This window comes from Grammomys surdaster, unplaced genomic scaffold (genome assembly GCF_004785775.1).
Source record: "Grammomys surdaster isolate TR1022 unplaced genomic scaffold, NIH_TR_1.0 126035, whole genome shotgun sequence".
NCBI lineage: Eukaryota > Metazoa > Chordata > Mammalia > Rodentia > Muridae > Grammomys > Grammomys surdaster.
In genome coordinates, this window is record NW_021620848.1 from 4,435,054 (window position 1) to 4,450,259 (window position 15,206).

Consider the following 15,206-nt stretch of genomic DNA (forward strand, 5'->3'; position numbering starts at 1 on the left):
GAACCTCAGTGAAGATATACCCACCCTTTTCCTGTACCTGAGCTAACACTGCTCTTTTCAGTTGTTTTCCTTCTTGTACCAACAGCCACTTGCTGTTCTTTCTCCCATCTCCGACTATATCTCTGATAGGTGAGACGATTCGGATCCCAAGCCTAATTCTAACTTCTTGTGAAAACCTTCCTTAGATTTTTAAGCATTGGGATTTTCTCACCTGTCAACGTCAGCACTACACTTCTCAGGGAGGGCCATGGGTACCATCTCTTGTACAACACAACCTGTACCCAGTATGTTCTTCCCATATGTGCCTGATGTGCACAAATGCTGGTTCTGACTGCTTCTGGGAAATGGATGGGAAAGAAATATGCAATCATAAAATGACTTTTGTACGAAGCATTGCTGTTTGTACCAAAATATTTAATGAATATGCTGTTAAAACAAACAAAAGAAATAGTAATACAATTTTACTGGTTTATATTTCAGTTCATAAAGCTGACGCACAAACTACCCTAGCACACAATGTCCACACACCTAGTTTTAGATGGACTTACGGCTGTTTTGGTTAACTGAAAAAGACAGACACAGGAAGTGGTAGGGAATGGTCTGGGGAAGAACAGGCCACTTATTATCTCCCCACTGTAGATGACCTCATCAAGCATTAGTAAAGCCAACAGAGAAAGAGAAAATAACTTGTGTCTTTCTTTATATACAAACCCAAGCTACCTCCACACAGAGCAGAGAGGATGAGCCACTTGTGAGACCGCTTGTCAGCATATAAATTAAAGAGTCAAAAGGTTTTGTTTTTAATTTAAAAAAGGTGCTAAAACAGCCATTTCATAGCTTTAAAGTGAGAATCCACAGCCCATCATCTGACCAGTAAGATCCATACCTGAACACTCTGGGAAGCTTCAGAGATCCAGCCAGGAAAGTAGGACCGTGTGTATATAAGTTCATATATTCAGTCTTCCTCACTTGAACAACCTGCTTTGCAAACATTAGAGGTCAAGGAACTGCCCCATAACCACAGATGGCAGTGGTAGATTAGCAGGTTGTCTGGGATTTAAACACTGTCAGTATAGGGTACTGGGAATGGTATTTATATATACATATATATTTATAAACACACACACACACACACATATATATATACACACATATATATGTACACATGACACTTTAAACAAAGTAAAAGCTGTCCATGTCATGATTGATTCAGTCTCACAGTCATGTGGCCCATTCCAGCCTTAGGAAGTAGCTTTGGCAGCTAATTTTTTGTTTTGTTTTTGTTTTTGTTTTTTTAAAAAAAAGACACGACTATGAGAGTTGCATAGAATTGCTCAGCAATGTGAATAATTCCAAATCAAAACTTATGCACTATATTAGTTAACAAAATTAGGTGACTTTAACTGTGACTCCGAGACCCTTCTACTCAAAGTGCTTTTCATCTCTCTGGGGGCTTTTGCTGGCACTGACATCTGTCAGAATTACTCTATTTTCTGAATCCCTGCTCCCCCACTCAAAGGATAGTGTGTGTGTGTACACATTTTTTTTTAAAGGGTTTAGAAAAAGAAAACCCAATACATTGGGGGATACCCCAACTCTGGCTATGTGAAGTGTTCCTATACAGAAAAGAGGCCTGAATGGCACTAGGAAGAAGGAAGGACTCTGGTGCATGCCCAAAGCATCAGTTGGGTTGGCAGCCTGCTGCAGGAGCTCTGGCCCACTGACCTACCAACATACTAGACAGCTCTGACCTAGGTACATTCTGGTCCTGCAACATATCACAGAATCACACATCTGGCCAAAGAAGGCAACAAAAGGTGGTGTGTTTTCTGGAGGTGTCTGGAGGCAGCAGCTATTCTCAGCATGTCTCTTTCCCTTGAACGCCCGTTGCTGTTTTTATGGAGCTCAGTGTTCGGTTAAACCAAGTCTTCTTGGCTGCTTGCACCTCACTGAGGGCAAGGCCCAAGTGGTGTTCCAAGTCCTGTAGAAATAACAAGGAAGTGTGAGGATGTTTGGAATCTATCTGCTCTTACAGAGCCAAAGGATTTGGGAACTCTCTAATCTGAAATTACAGCCTCTTAAAATCACTGTCTCCTGCAACTTTCAGGCACACCATCATCCAGTTAAAATTCCTGTAAGTCCAAATCACTTAGTATGGGACCTGTGTTCATCCCTTTCCTGAGATTTGTCATTAAGCAGGCCTCTTGTCCCTTTGGTTGTGGTCTGAGCTGCTCCCTCAGCCAGAACGCGGATCTTGATTTTGTACAGCTGCTCTTTGTCCATTCTTTGACCACAGCTTAGATACTGCTTATCTTGGTGATACTTTTTTTTGGGGGGGGGGGGTTGTCCTGGGCAGTCCTACAAACCCTCAGTACCTAGTATGACCCTGACAAAAGAAGATATGTCCATCAGTAATTGACTTTGGCATGGGAAATCTGGTCTGAAGTTTTAGACTTGAACTAGGTTCCTGCCATTCATGGTGCCCTAGTGATAAGGATGGCTTGGAGGCTCATAATCATTAGGAAATATGCCCAAAGTCACAAAGTGAGGTTAGTGATGCGTGTTAGAAGAATCAGGTTTGTGCATCCTGGTTTGTATTCTGTTATCATTCTCATGTATACTTAAATATCTTTAGTATTCAATATAACCTGACAAAAGATTAGGACTCCCATTTCTCTCTCTACCTCCTCCCTCCCCATCCCTTTTGTGTTTTTCAACACAGGGTTCTTCTGTGCAGCCTTGGTTGTCCTAGAACTAGCTCTCTAGACCAGGCTTGCTTACAGAGATACACTTGCTTCTGTCTCCCAAGTGCTGGGATTAAAGGTGTGTACTACCACCACTGGTCTAAGACTCACATTTCTATATGGACACCAGAAGTCTAAGATGTAGAGAGATTACTAACCTGGATTGAGTTGGGGAGAGGTATTTTTTAAATACTGCTCTATGTTGTACTAAAAAGACTTAACATTTTGTTGTTAATTCTTAGTACGTTGAAATGGTTAAACATGCTCTGGTAGGTAGTAAGTGTTCTCCCTAGGAGGGCTGTGGTCAGAGTCTAGGTGGTGGTGGGGGCGTGGGGTGAGATAAGACATCCCAAATCACAAAAGTCATTTCTGGTGTTTCTAGTCCGTCCCATAAATCTGACTGTTAAGGAGTATGTGTGCCTTTGTGGCGCTGTTGTTACCTGGATCTTGCACTCAGCTTCTACCAACTGCAGTTTGGTTTGTGCCAGCTCTAGCTCCATCTCCCGCAGCTGGTTCTTGAGTGTCTCTTTTTCTTCATCTGTGTCCTCATCTGAAACTCCCTTGGCTGAGCTGGTACCCTTCACTCGCCCTTCTTTGTTGAAGAAGTCTCGGCAGCGGTCACAGTCATCTACCTTTTGCTGAAGTGAACACCAGAAGTGAAGAGAACCCAAAAGATGACACTCTGTCAGATGCTACAGCATGTACCTCAGTGTCCCTTGTGAGTCTGGTGCCTTCAGAAAATGTCAGACAACCTACATCGAAGACTACTTGGTTGGTGTTTTAAACCAAAAGCAATAAAAATATCCCCTTGATCCACTGTACACCACGAGCAATTCTAGCCTAAGAAAACAAAGTTGCACACAATCAAAGGTTCATATGCAAGGGTCTTCACTAACTGGTATACAGAGAAAGTATCCAGCTGGGAACAATGAGATATGCTGGTTTGTGCTTGTTCAGGGGGAGCTTCCAGGTTCTAAATACTTGAAAAAATGTTCATAATAGGGAAAAAATGGGTAAATACTAATACTAGTATAAAGAAGTAAGATGCAAAACTGAATATAGACTCTGGAGAAACTGTTCAGTAGTTAAGAGTATGTAACGTTCTTCAGGGGACCTCAGTTTGATTTCTAGCACTACATCATGTGGATCACAACTGCTCAATCCTCCAGCTCTAGGGGGGATCCAATGCCTCTGGCATCCATAAGCACCTGTGTTCACATCTACCCCCATAAACAACATAACTCATTAAAAATAAATCTTCAAAAAAGATCATCAAAACAGGATGCCCTGAGGGAAAAAAATCTGTATCCCAAATTTAGAAACAGAAATGTTTAAAGAAACTGGGTTGAATACAATTTTATATCTTAATCGAAGATCAGGAGAGGCTGAAGAATATGAAACACAATCTTAACTGGTGTGAGGGGATTAACTCAGAAAGTAGGTGTTTTTAGTGTGTGTAAGGGGGCTTCAATTGAATATCCATGAGAGGAAAAAAGATTCTGTCATCAATCTGTCTTTGAGTTTTTGTATTATAAGGTTTTACCTCTTATTTCTCAAACTTGTTTAGAAGCATAGAAGGCATATTTAAACAGGTTAGTAAGGAGCACATCAGAAAATTGGTGGTGGCCTTTGTAAGGTTTAAGAAATAGTTTAAAGAAAGCCTTGAGTTACAAAAAGCCCCCAAACTTGCAATAAAATATTAAAAATATTCACTGTTTTCAGACCCCTTAGAGCAGAAGGTATGAGTGCAGGGGATCTGCAGAATGATAAATTAAGAACAACCTCCCCTCCCCACCCCACCCCCCAAGCAACACTTAGTGTAGCTTTCTCAGTGGTGTTTGCAATTCTGGGAACCCAAGTGTGAGATTTCAAACTACAGCATATTTGGTCTTAGTTCTTCTAGAGAAAGAGGCATGTAAATTGTTAAGCCTGCAGACTGCTCAGCTTGGCTCACTTTTACCTGCTATGTCAAGGATAGGCCATATATTGAACTAGAGGGTAAGAAATCTCTTTAATCAGTAAATCTTACCCGGATTTTCTCAATTTCCACTTTATTGGCTGTCTGTTGCTTTTCCAGTCTTTCACTCAGTTGAGAACAAATCTAAACAAATATAAAACCAGAGAGTTTGGCTCAATGTTACCTGCATAAGTTGGACTTTGGATAAATTCTATTCTAGCAGCAGAAGGACTATGCTGTGACTGCATAGGTGGGAGTAACAGAGCACAGACGGAACAGACCTACAAAGTTCTCTATAGACACTGTGAGATCCCAGGTATAGAAGAAGAGAGATCAATCTGGTTCTGTTTACAAAAATTCTACCAGCCTTAGAAGGGAGTGGCTTGCCAATATTCAGACATACTTCATCACCTGACATCTTAAATGCTGGCTTTTATGTACCTCCTATATGCTGGGCACTCTGCATGCATGCCTAGTTAGATCTTAACAATCTTCCCAGGTGGAGATAAGCTTCCTTATTGTGAGACTAAGGTAAGAACAGGACCTTGAAGCCAGAGGGCATACTCTACCCATCATGTGCCGTGCCCAGCCCAGCCCCTGGTACAGAAACTCACCTGCTTATAGTCACCAATGATAGAGCTATTTTTTTTAATCTCTGATTCTGCCTTGTCAAGTTCCCGGCGGCACATTTCCTTTAACTGCACACATTAAAAAAAAAAAAAAAAGTGAGTATTTGAAATGAAAGAGGAAGCCTGGTTATTAACTACATAGTGCTGAGCCTTACCTAACTGGCTGGGCTTAGTTCCTTCACACCCACCTCCTTCCTCTTCCCAATGTAACACTAATCCTCTGTATTTAACACCACTAGGAGGAAAAGTCCATATTTCTAGAAATGACAGTGCCCAGTTCCATTGGGGCTTCTACTAAAGTTGTTCTAGCCACTGTACAAGGAGACAGTGCAGGCCAAACAGGGCCCCCCCCCCCCCAAAAAAAAAAAAAAGACCCAGGAAAGATGGCAGTGTTACAGGCAGTGCTTGTTCAGGCTCATCTTGGCTAGGTCTACCTGAGATGAGTAGTTGTGAAGGTCCTGTGCAAGTGTAGATAGAGGGAGAGAGCTTGTTCTGGGTCCCATGGCACCCATGGCTCTCAAAGTGTATTCTATGAGAGGCATCAGAGGACAAAGGTGGGAGGAAGACATTCTGAGATGCACCCTCTCCTGCAGACACTAGTATCCTTCCATTGTCTTTCATGCTGATACACAGGAGCTTGTCCCATCTCAGTGATGGTACTAACTCATGCTTTAGTTTTTAGGAACCATTACATTTTATGGAAAAAATTAAAATGGCCTTTGAAAAGTAACTGAAGCCACTGTCTCCAGTTTCTCTAGCACCAAGAGAGTGCATCTAGCAGAACCCACCAGTATTGTGAAAATTCAGAGGTGTATGGGAGGAAGCAAGGATCCCCTCACCTGTGCAGACTCTTCTTCTAACCTCCTCTTCTCATCTTCTGCATCAATCAGCTTCTGCTTGGTCATCAGCAGCTCCTTATTCAATGCATCCGCCTTCTCCTCTGCCTGAGACACCAAGAAGATGACATTACTAAGCACTCATTATGTGCTCAGAACTTGAAAGGTCAGGATCGTATTGTAAGAAGATAGAGTGAGCCTGTCCAGATGGAGGAATGGCACACTCAAGGTCACCCCTAGGCTGCTTACAGTGTGTAGCTAGTGCAGGGCAGTGGTCAGGGACTGAGGTTTGTTTTGGTTTTTTTAAACTCACCTCATTGTTAAGGGACTTGTGCTACTTGAATAAATTACAGAGACCCTTTCTTTCTAAGCTGTAGGTTATCCAGCATAATATTCATCCAGTACAGTGCCTAAGCTAGCATGAACAATGGGATGGTAGGTGAATTTTATTATTGTTTTCTTTTCCAAATGGTTTCCATTTCTTCCACGCATCTGACTAGTCCTGCATGTGTTCTTGCTAAAGTTATTCAACAGAAAAAAACTACTTTTTCTGAAATTTTGAGTGGCCATCGTCTTTTTCTAGCACAAACAAATGTCTGGTAAGTAGAGATGTGAATCCCAGGAGGGAAAAATCCCTGTGGTTCCTGACACAGATCCCTTCACAGATAACTGAAAAGTGACTGTCATTGGACAACAATCAAGGAAGCTAGGGATAGCCTTTTTGGGTCCTTTCCTGGACAACTTTGCCTGGCTTCTCTGATATTAAGCAGTGTTGACAACACTTAGACAAGTACTGTAGCTAGGACTGAGCTATTCATTGTACTCTTGGACCTTCACAAACAGAACTGAGACAGGCATGATGTGAGCAAACTGAGGCAACTGCTGACTCCTTGCAGACTGAGCAGGCACTGAGGATAGTTCACTACTTATTCCTCCATTGCAAACTCAAGAGGCAATCATAAGCAAAATGAAGACAGCAGATCACAAGAAAATAGTAAGAGAACACAGCTGATAGATAGCACTTGAGCATAGCTGTGACCTGTGCCCATTATCAGTGAGTAGGTGGCTCATATGAGGGCAACTCCAAAAGTGAGTCAGCAAGGGGAAAGCTGATACAGCTGGAAGCTCCACTTCCATAGGGGCAAGGTGAGGCAGTCTCTCCTCGCCTCTCACAGTCTAGGTAACAGAGCTGGACGGACTCTACAGCCCCTGCTCCAGCTCCACTCTAGCTGGCTCTCAGCACTTCAATGGGAAGGCGCACACAGCCTACTGGACTGCCCCAGCTCTAGTCCTGATGGGACCCCCACTTGCAACAGTCACTCGATTTATATAAACAACTGAGATGAGACACCTAGGGATAATATACATAAATCCAAGCTCCTACTTCCAGTCATGAAGGGTGAATAGGAAACAGATTCACCCTTCTACTCTAACCAGAATTCTGAACATTATCTGGGAAATAGTGAAGGAGAAAAGAAACCATCTATATTCTCCTTATTACTGAGGCTTCTGCCTAGAGGGTCAAGAACAATATGTCTGAAAAAGGTTGGTTAGGGTCCTGGGAGGCTGAGGTGGCAGAAACTGTGGGAGAGAGAAGGAAGCAGCAAAAGGATGCAGCAAAAAAAAAAAAAAAAAAGCAAACAAGACAGAAAAGCAGTAGCTATCTGGATATAACTGAGCAGTGAGGACTTGTGGGGCCATTTCACAAGGAAGGAAACACAATGGAAATACACGCTGATGCTCCCATGATGTAAAGCCAAACTCCATAAAGTTGGAAGTAAAAGAGATAAATAATAACAGGGCTGTCTTTAAAAAAAGTACATACATAGAATTTCAGATGTTGATTTTTAAAAAGCTTTGCAGTAAATTATAAAAATCTTTAAGATAGTAAAAAAATTTTTACAAACTAAATCTCCCCCAAAGTAGGAAGAAATAACTCAAAACGATATTAACAGAACAAATACTACCGAAAAAAAAAAAGTAAAAGAAAAGCTGGCTTTGGAAAGATCAACTTTACTGGTAAACATCTACTTAGGCAACAGGGCTAGGGTGGAGGTGGGCATAACCCAGTTCAGGAGTGCAAGGGGGAGTTTGCTAGGGATTTATAAACATCAGCAAAGAAGCCCCAGCAGCTTCAGATATATACTTGGCCATCAAGGACAAGGTGCGGAAAGACAATTTGATAAAGAACAGCTAGGCGGTGCACACCCATATTCCCAGCATTTTGGGGAACAGACCCATGGGAACCACCTTAAATTCCAGGCTAGCCCTAGCAACTTAACAAGTACCAGATTAGCCAGGTCCACCTTAACTAATCACATTGAGATTGTCTAAAAAAAAAAAAAAAAAAAATCCAAACAAATTTTAGCAGTTGTCATGTGAAGAATTAGAGACATTCTCCAATTGTTACAGCTCCATTATCCAGGAAGTCAATTCATAATTTCCTGAAAATTTAACTTGTAAGCATCATGACTAAGTCCATTAGATCATAAGTTCAAGGTCTGCCTTAACAATTTATTAAGACCCCTATCTCAAAATAAGAAGCTGAAAGCTCAGCTGTTGTTTACTAGTGGAGTGCCAGCCTGGCACATGTGAAGCCTCAGGTTCAGTCCTCACTATTATAATGGCCCAAAGAACAAATGATGCCATCCTACCCAAGACTGGTCTAAAGACCTTGGCAAGTATGGACAGCAGTGGAAAACGAAGAAGAGCCTGAAGTTAATAGTCTTCATTCAGAAATACAATAGTGTATGTATGTGGAAAACTCAAAAAAAAAAAAAAAGAAATATAAATAAAAAAAGACAAAAAACGAAAATGAAACAAAAACCAAATGCACCCCAACTAGACTAATCACAGATTTTGGTAAGGTCAAAGACTACAGAGTATTGTATAAAACTACCTTCTGGTGATTAGTAGCCAACTGGAAAGTACAATTAAGAATACACATTGTAAGAGGAGCAAACCATTTGAACTGAAAAACCATAAAGTGGTACTGAGAGGAACTGAAGGCATGTTAACACAAAGGTGACATGCCATGGGCAGGGGGTTGTTCACATGTCAAATCTCTGAAAATTGACAGATTCCATGAAGCCTTATTTAAAATCCCAGAAGTCATCTATTACTAGAACCCTTTAAGTCCTTTGTATTTCTGTAAAAGTCTCCATTCAAAGCAGCCAAGTGAGTTTTTAAAAACAAAGCCAGATGCTATAAATGACTTAATTTTAAGATTCATTATAAAACTCCTGTAATCAAGACTCTGTAGTCCTGGCTTAAGACTCTGTAGTCTTGGCTTATATAAGGATGGAGTAGCTAGAATGTCAATTAGTCCAACCTATGCAGAGTCAGCTCATGTTTGAGCTCAGGCTGAGGAACTGTAGTGAAATGAAGTCTAGCAACCTGCTGGACCCACCACCTAGCTGTGCTGCTTTTTGTTCTAATGACATATGGTCCTGTCAGCCCTATGTCAGGGACCGTTCATAGGTTCTCTCTCCTCATAGCCCCAATGTTGCTTCCAGTTGTCACCCTACGCACAGAAGAGAAAGCTTTTCTGGGGTCACTAAGGAGTTAAGTGACTAGAAATTTCTCTACAGCTATGTAAACAATAGCACAAAGAGGCAGAAGACGACAAAAGTGATACAGTTCAGATGTGAGGAAATAATAAAAAGAATGAACTTCTTTTAAAAATTGAACCTCTGCAGTCAAAAGAATGTGAGAACATCTCACCTTCTTCATATCGCTTTCAATAATGGTTTGGAAGAGTGTCTGCTCAGAACTGTAGGTGCTAGCCAGGTGCTCCTGAGTCCTATTGGCAGTGTTCCTACTTAGAGTGTAACCATTGGACTCAGGCCACCTGGGTTTTCACTGTGATGGGTGTGCTCTGTGACTAGCTGGCAACCTACCTGTATAAGAGAGACAACCTGCTTTGTTCCCACTTTGTGATCCATGAAAGGGGGTCATGGTCCTGTATACTGTGCTGTGCTGAAGGTTCACAAAGATGGTGTTACAGAGTGCTTGGAACAGTGCCTAGCACCCAACAATGCTAAAGAAATGCTAGTTCTTACACAGCAGACTCATTAACCTTTCTTAGCTTGTGCTTGCCAACGTACTTAAAACATCAAATCACAGCTCCTTGACTGGTTCTTGTCTATAATGGCAACTGTTTAGTATCACAGAAGAGATCTCAGACATTCCAGTGAGGTTCAGAGTTTTCTAGCTTTCTGGGTATTTTCACTCCTCACCTCAGTACCTCATAATTGTTAAAACAAAATTCTTAGCCTGGTGTAGAGGTGCACTTGAGAGCAGAGGCAGGTGGACCTTTGTGAGTTCTAGCCAGCCTGGTCTATACAGAAAGTCCTAAGCATGTTGGAGCGCCATAGTAAGATCCTGTCTCAAAAGGGGAAAAAAAATCTTATCCTTACCTCTGCCTTGTAAGGAGGGAGTAAGGGATTAACAGAGCTGTGAAGTACTTGTAAACAGCCTGGTGCTACAGGACCAGAGACCGCTACAGTTTGCACTTTTTCTGCTTCAGGGCTAAGGAATGTAACCTATTTTTTAAGACTACAGTTTCAGATGAGCCAACCTTAAAAAAAGGTTTACACTGCTCATGGACAGGTTTCAAGAATTAAAGTCTAAGCTGGGCAGTGGTGGCCTACATGCCTTTAATCACAGCACGCGGGAGGCATAGGCAGAAGGATCTCTGTGAGTTCGAGGCCAGCCAGAGCTACACAGAAAAACCATGTCTCAAAAAAAAAGAATCCAAGACTACCTCAAACTACTGATTGACTTCTACCACATGTTCTTACAGATGAGAAAATACAATTGCTCAAGCTGAGCACCCACCTAGCGCTCTGGCCAACCTGCTGCTACTGTATATTGAGGACTTTTAATTTTTTTTTAACATTCACTTCATTCTGTATCATCCACAGCTGGGAGGGAACTGTGAGATGAACTCTGTAGCCCGATTCAAATATTCTCTGCTCTACTTACACAAGCTCCCTCTACTCTCCAGGCAGAAATGCCTGAGCAGTGAGACATTGTTTGAAGGTTTTTAAACAGGGAGAGGAGGCTTAACCCTGACAAACAGGCCTTTCTCACTGTCAGAAAGGCAGTGAGAAGTGAGAGCCCAGGTGTTACCCACAGAGAACTTGGCCTTGGCCTGGAGAAAAAAGTCTTCTCAGCCATGTCTGATAAGCTGTTCTTTGCATGCGCTTTTTTGGTATAGCATGCCAAATTATGCAATCCTGACTATACCTGTGCCATAGACATTACTTCTCCTGCCTAGATTTCAGTGTCCAGTGGCTAGGACAGCAGACTAGGTGATTACAGATTGGGTCTGTCTGAAATTTTAAATTTCTGAGATAATGAAAAGAACCAGCAGATACAGCCATATTTTTCTTTGATGTTTTAACAACTCTTGAGAAATTAATAAAAGATATATTTGGGTAGATGTCAAGGACTTTCTGAAGTACATATTTTTTTCTAGGGATGTACTGTATATGTGAATGTGAGAAGCTTGCAAGATCTTGGAAGCCTAAGTATATTGCTAGAATCTTGGCAAATCAACAAAGAACTCATATCAGGATACTGGGGGGTTAAATCCAGGGGCTTGCAAAAACTGTAGCTCAGGGCCATATCCAACCCACCACCAAATTTTTATAGGTAAATTTTTATTAGAAAGTAGCCATTCATTCATTTATCTGTGAACTGCTTTTGTATCACAGATAAAATCAAGTAGCAGCAACAGAGACCACAGGCCCTCAAAACCTTAAAACATTCCCTATGTTGCCACAGAATAAGTTTGCTTATCTTAAGCTATGAATGAGACTACTTCCTCTAAGTTTCAGAAACTTGTAGTACACAAAGCAGAAAGCCATTCTGGCAAGATTAAGGATACAAATAAAACCACAATAGATTGCTCAGCACTGAATGGAATCCCCATGAGCAGTATTACCCAGAAGGCTCACAACAGGAAGAAAAGTGAAAGAAACATCTATACCTCTTCCTGTGGAATCCAAGAAGCTGGAACAACTAACGCTGCTAACCAATACCATGAGTACTAGTAAAAGATGCCCTCTTCCCCACAAACTCCACCACACGCTCTCAATGTCTGGGTAAGCAAGAAGAGCCTGTGAACACAGTGAGTGAAGTATAGAGGATGGCACACTGGAAGTCTCTTTGAAAGAAAGGCTGACAAATGAGCTGGATTCTAAGGGAAGGGCTGATAGAATCTACAGCAGTCAAAGCTAAACTTCAAGGAAGGGATCAAATGACCTCAGTGTGAGCTTTCTCTTCAGATCTGTCACACTTACATTATCCAAGTCCTTCCGCAATGCAATTTTGCTGGTGACCAGCTCATGAGCTAAGTCGTCATTTTCCTGCTCCAACCTCATGTTAGCTTCCTGTAGTCGCCTATTTTCCCGCTGCAGGAGGAAAAAAAGTCAGTTATGGACATAAAAACCCAATCAAATGGAAATGATAGTTTTTCATGGGTTAAGTTCCAAAGTAAGTAGTCTCCAAGTCCTGTGGAATAAAGAGACATGGCTCACACAATAACGTTTCTAAACAAACAGTTTCTAATTTCCTGTCTCCTCAAAGAAGTGTGTAACTGACCAAAGTGACCTTTGTCAAGCAGCTGTGTCTGACTGAGGAAAGAACATCCAACCTGGGCAGCTGGTTTGCAGCAAAACAGTGCTTATATTTTGTAAACTCAATCTGAAAACCAGTCTTGAAACAGTGAAACTGAATTTTTAAAAAGAGTCAATAAAGCTAGCTGTGGACACAAGTCTATGATATGAAAGGCTGTAAAACAAACCTCAAATCGCTCGATGGGGTCTTCCTGTTGGGCCTGCTGCTCCCTCATGGTATGGTACTCCTTTTCAAACTTCTTCAGCTTCTTCTGGCTAATCTGCCGAGGAAGTCACAGCACAGATGAAGAACCTGACCATGGTGGTGCTTACTGACCTGGGCAGACCCGATTAATGTGGCTTGGCATTTACTACTTTGGATGGAAATCTTCATAGACAAATATAAGCCCAAGACTGCCAGGAATATATGGTTACTGTGTAACTGGTCTTCTGCTACTTTGTGGGTTCTTTCTTCCCCCCTTCTCTACCCTTTCAACCTTCTAACATTAGATAGGAGAGAAAAAAAAAAAAAGAGAGAGAGGAAAGGAAAGAGATCCCTGAATAAAGTAAGGGAGGGTCAGAAAGGTGGTGGTGTTATTGTTAGACTACTGCCTGCATCCCTTATCCACTTGTCCAGAGGCAATGCTTGCACCTTCTTTAATGGTTTAATCATATTTTACATTCTTTATTTCTATTTTCATTTGCAAGGTATCTGTCAACACCTGCTTTGATTCAGGGTCTCATATGGCTTTGTTTACAGGTGAGACTAATCTTTGTAAAAAAATCAGTGAGGGCTTCTCCAGAGCCTGATCCTGTAAAACCTTTGTGAAAAAGGTATTCTTCCTGGGCTCCTCGACATTGTTCCAAGCTCTTAAAGCCACTAACTGACATTGTTCTATAGTAGGGTCATCAAATTAAATCTGTTCTTATATATCAGAGTACTGCCCTCCACCCAGCAACTGAACTTTTACTATATTCCTTCCCCCTCACTCGATTTCACTGTTCAGTATTCACAGATGCTTTCCTACAGCATGTTAACCATTGCAATTGTAGACTGGCCTCCAGTACAGCTGTGACCGATTCCTTCCAGTATTGGAGAATAATTCTATTTTGAGTAGCCCAGTTATTTAGAGTTTGTTTCACTTAAGGCAAATGCATCCCATATAAGACCAGAGCCTTTAAAAACCACCTTCATTTCTATAGGAAGCCATCCTATCTAGTCACAACCTTGTTCCATACAATTAGCAGGCATGTGCTATTTGGCTACTGGGAAAATTGATGGTGATCTCATAATTCTGGGTTATTCCTCTTCTCACTGTGGTGGTGAGGATGGTTGAAATTAACCCAATGTCTTGAAACAGGCTGTTTTATCAGATTGTCCTCCCACCTTTTCAGCTTTTCTCTGACCCAACTGCCCTCCAGCCCAGTTTCTTTCCCTCTTTCCTCCTGCAGTAAATGCCTGTTCTCTTGCTCAGTCACCGCATTTAGCCTTTCACTCTCCGTTTCCAGTGCTCCTCATTCCCCAGAGCTTCCATTTCCACTCACAATATTTTCAGCTGCACAAACAATTCTGCAGCCCTTTCAGAAATGAGAAAGCTGAGTGAATCCTTTTGTTATTCCATTTCAACTTTTTTGTTTCTCAGGCTCCTCCATTTTCACCTGCAATTTTTCCAGTTGCACAGACATTCTCCCATCCTTCTTTGAAAGAGAATACAGAAAGAAGAAAAAGAAAAAAAAAAAAACAGAAAATCCCCCCCACCCAGGGAGCAAAGTGGGGGGGTTGGGGGGGGCAGAGGGATATCCCAGCAGTAGCAGCCACAATAAATTTTTTGCTGGTGTCCTGAAAAAAATATCCATTCTTTTGTCCCCTGCTATTTCCTCTATGGCATTTGAAATCAAATTTCCCATTCTGCCACATTAGGTGCTACTTGTCTTTTGGTACTTTGTAGGTTCTTCTGTCTTCTACCATTCTCTCACCTTTTCAACTCCGTAACACTAGATAGTAGATAAAAAATGATAGAGGGGAAAGGAAAGAGATCTCTGAGTGAAGTCGGGGGGGGGGTCTAGAAAGGGGGTGATACTATTGTTGGACTCCTTCCTGTTGATTAGGGGTATTGAGTTCCTTGGGGTAACTTTGATCTTCATTGTGTCAGGATATCTAATTTCTTGTTCTTTTTTGCCCACAACTACTTAACAAACCATGACCAACAACAACCAACAACCCATGGGGCCTCTTGGGGTGCTAGCTTTTATATACCCTCTAAAAAGTCCCCCAGAACCTCAAATGTCATACAATTGCAGAAACTATCTGCAGCTGGCAAAATCACGCCCTTGCTAGAGCATGAGGCAAATTATAGTCAACTGCTGTGGACAATACGAAGCAGCCCTTTATCCCACACTTGGGATTAAAACAAAAA

At 41.7% G+C, this 15,206-nt stretch overlaps 1 protein-coding gene across 2 annotated transcripts in view; it reads right to left on the bottom strand.

Annotated features, from left to right (window-relative positions):
* Window positions 1–393: 393 nt before the first annotated feature.
* The window catches only part of Rabgap1 (RAB GTPase activating protein 1), a 125,369-nt gene continuing 110,556 nt past the window's right edge, over window positions 394–15,206 (bottom strand). For both annotated transcript variants that reach the window (XM_028754651.1, XM_028754650.1), the window contains exons 20-26: window positions 12,978–13,070; window positions 12,475–12,585; window positions 6,170–6,274; window positions 5,316–5,399; window positions 4,774–4,845; window positions 3,185–3,382; window positions 394–1,981 (exon numbers count right to left, since the gene is read on the bottom strand). In XM_028754651.1, coding sequence (XP_028610484.1) covers window positions 1,859–1,981; window positions 3,185–3,382; window positions 4,774–4,845; window positions 5,316–5,399; window positions 6,170–6,274; window positions 12,475–12,585; window positions 12,978–13,070 — 786 coding nt within the window. In that variant the 3' untranslated portion in view covers window positions 394–1,858. The remainder of the gene's footprint in view (window positions 1,982–3,184; window positions 3,383–4,773; window positions 4,846–5,315; window positions 5,400–6,169; window positions 6,275–12,474; window positions 12,586–12,977; window positions 13,071–15,206) is intronic.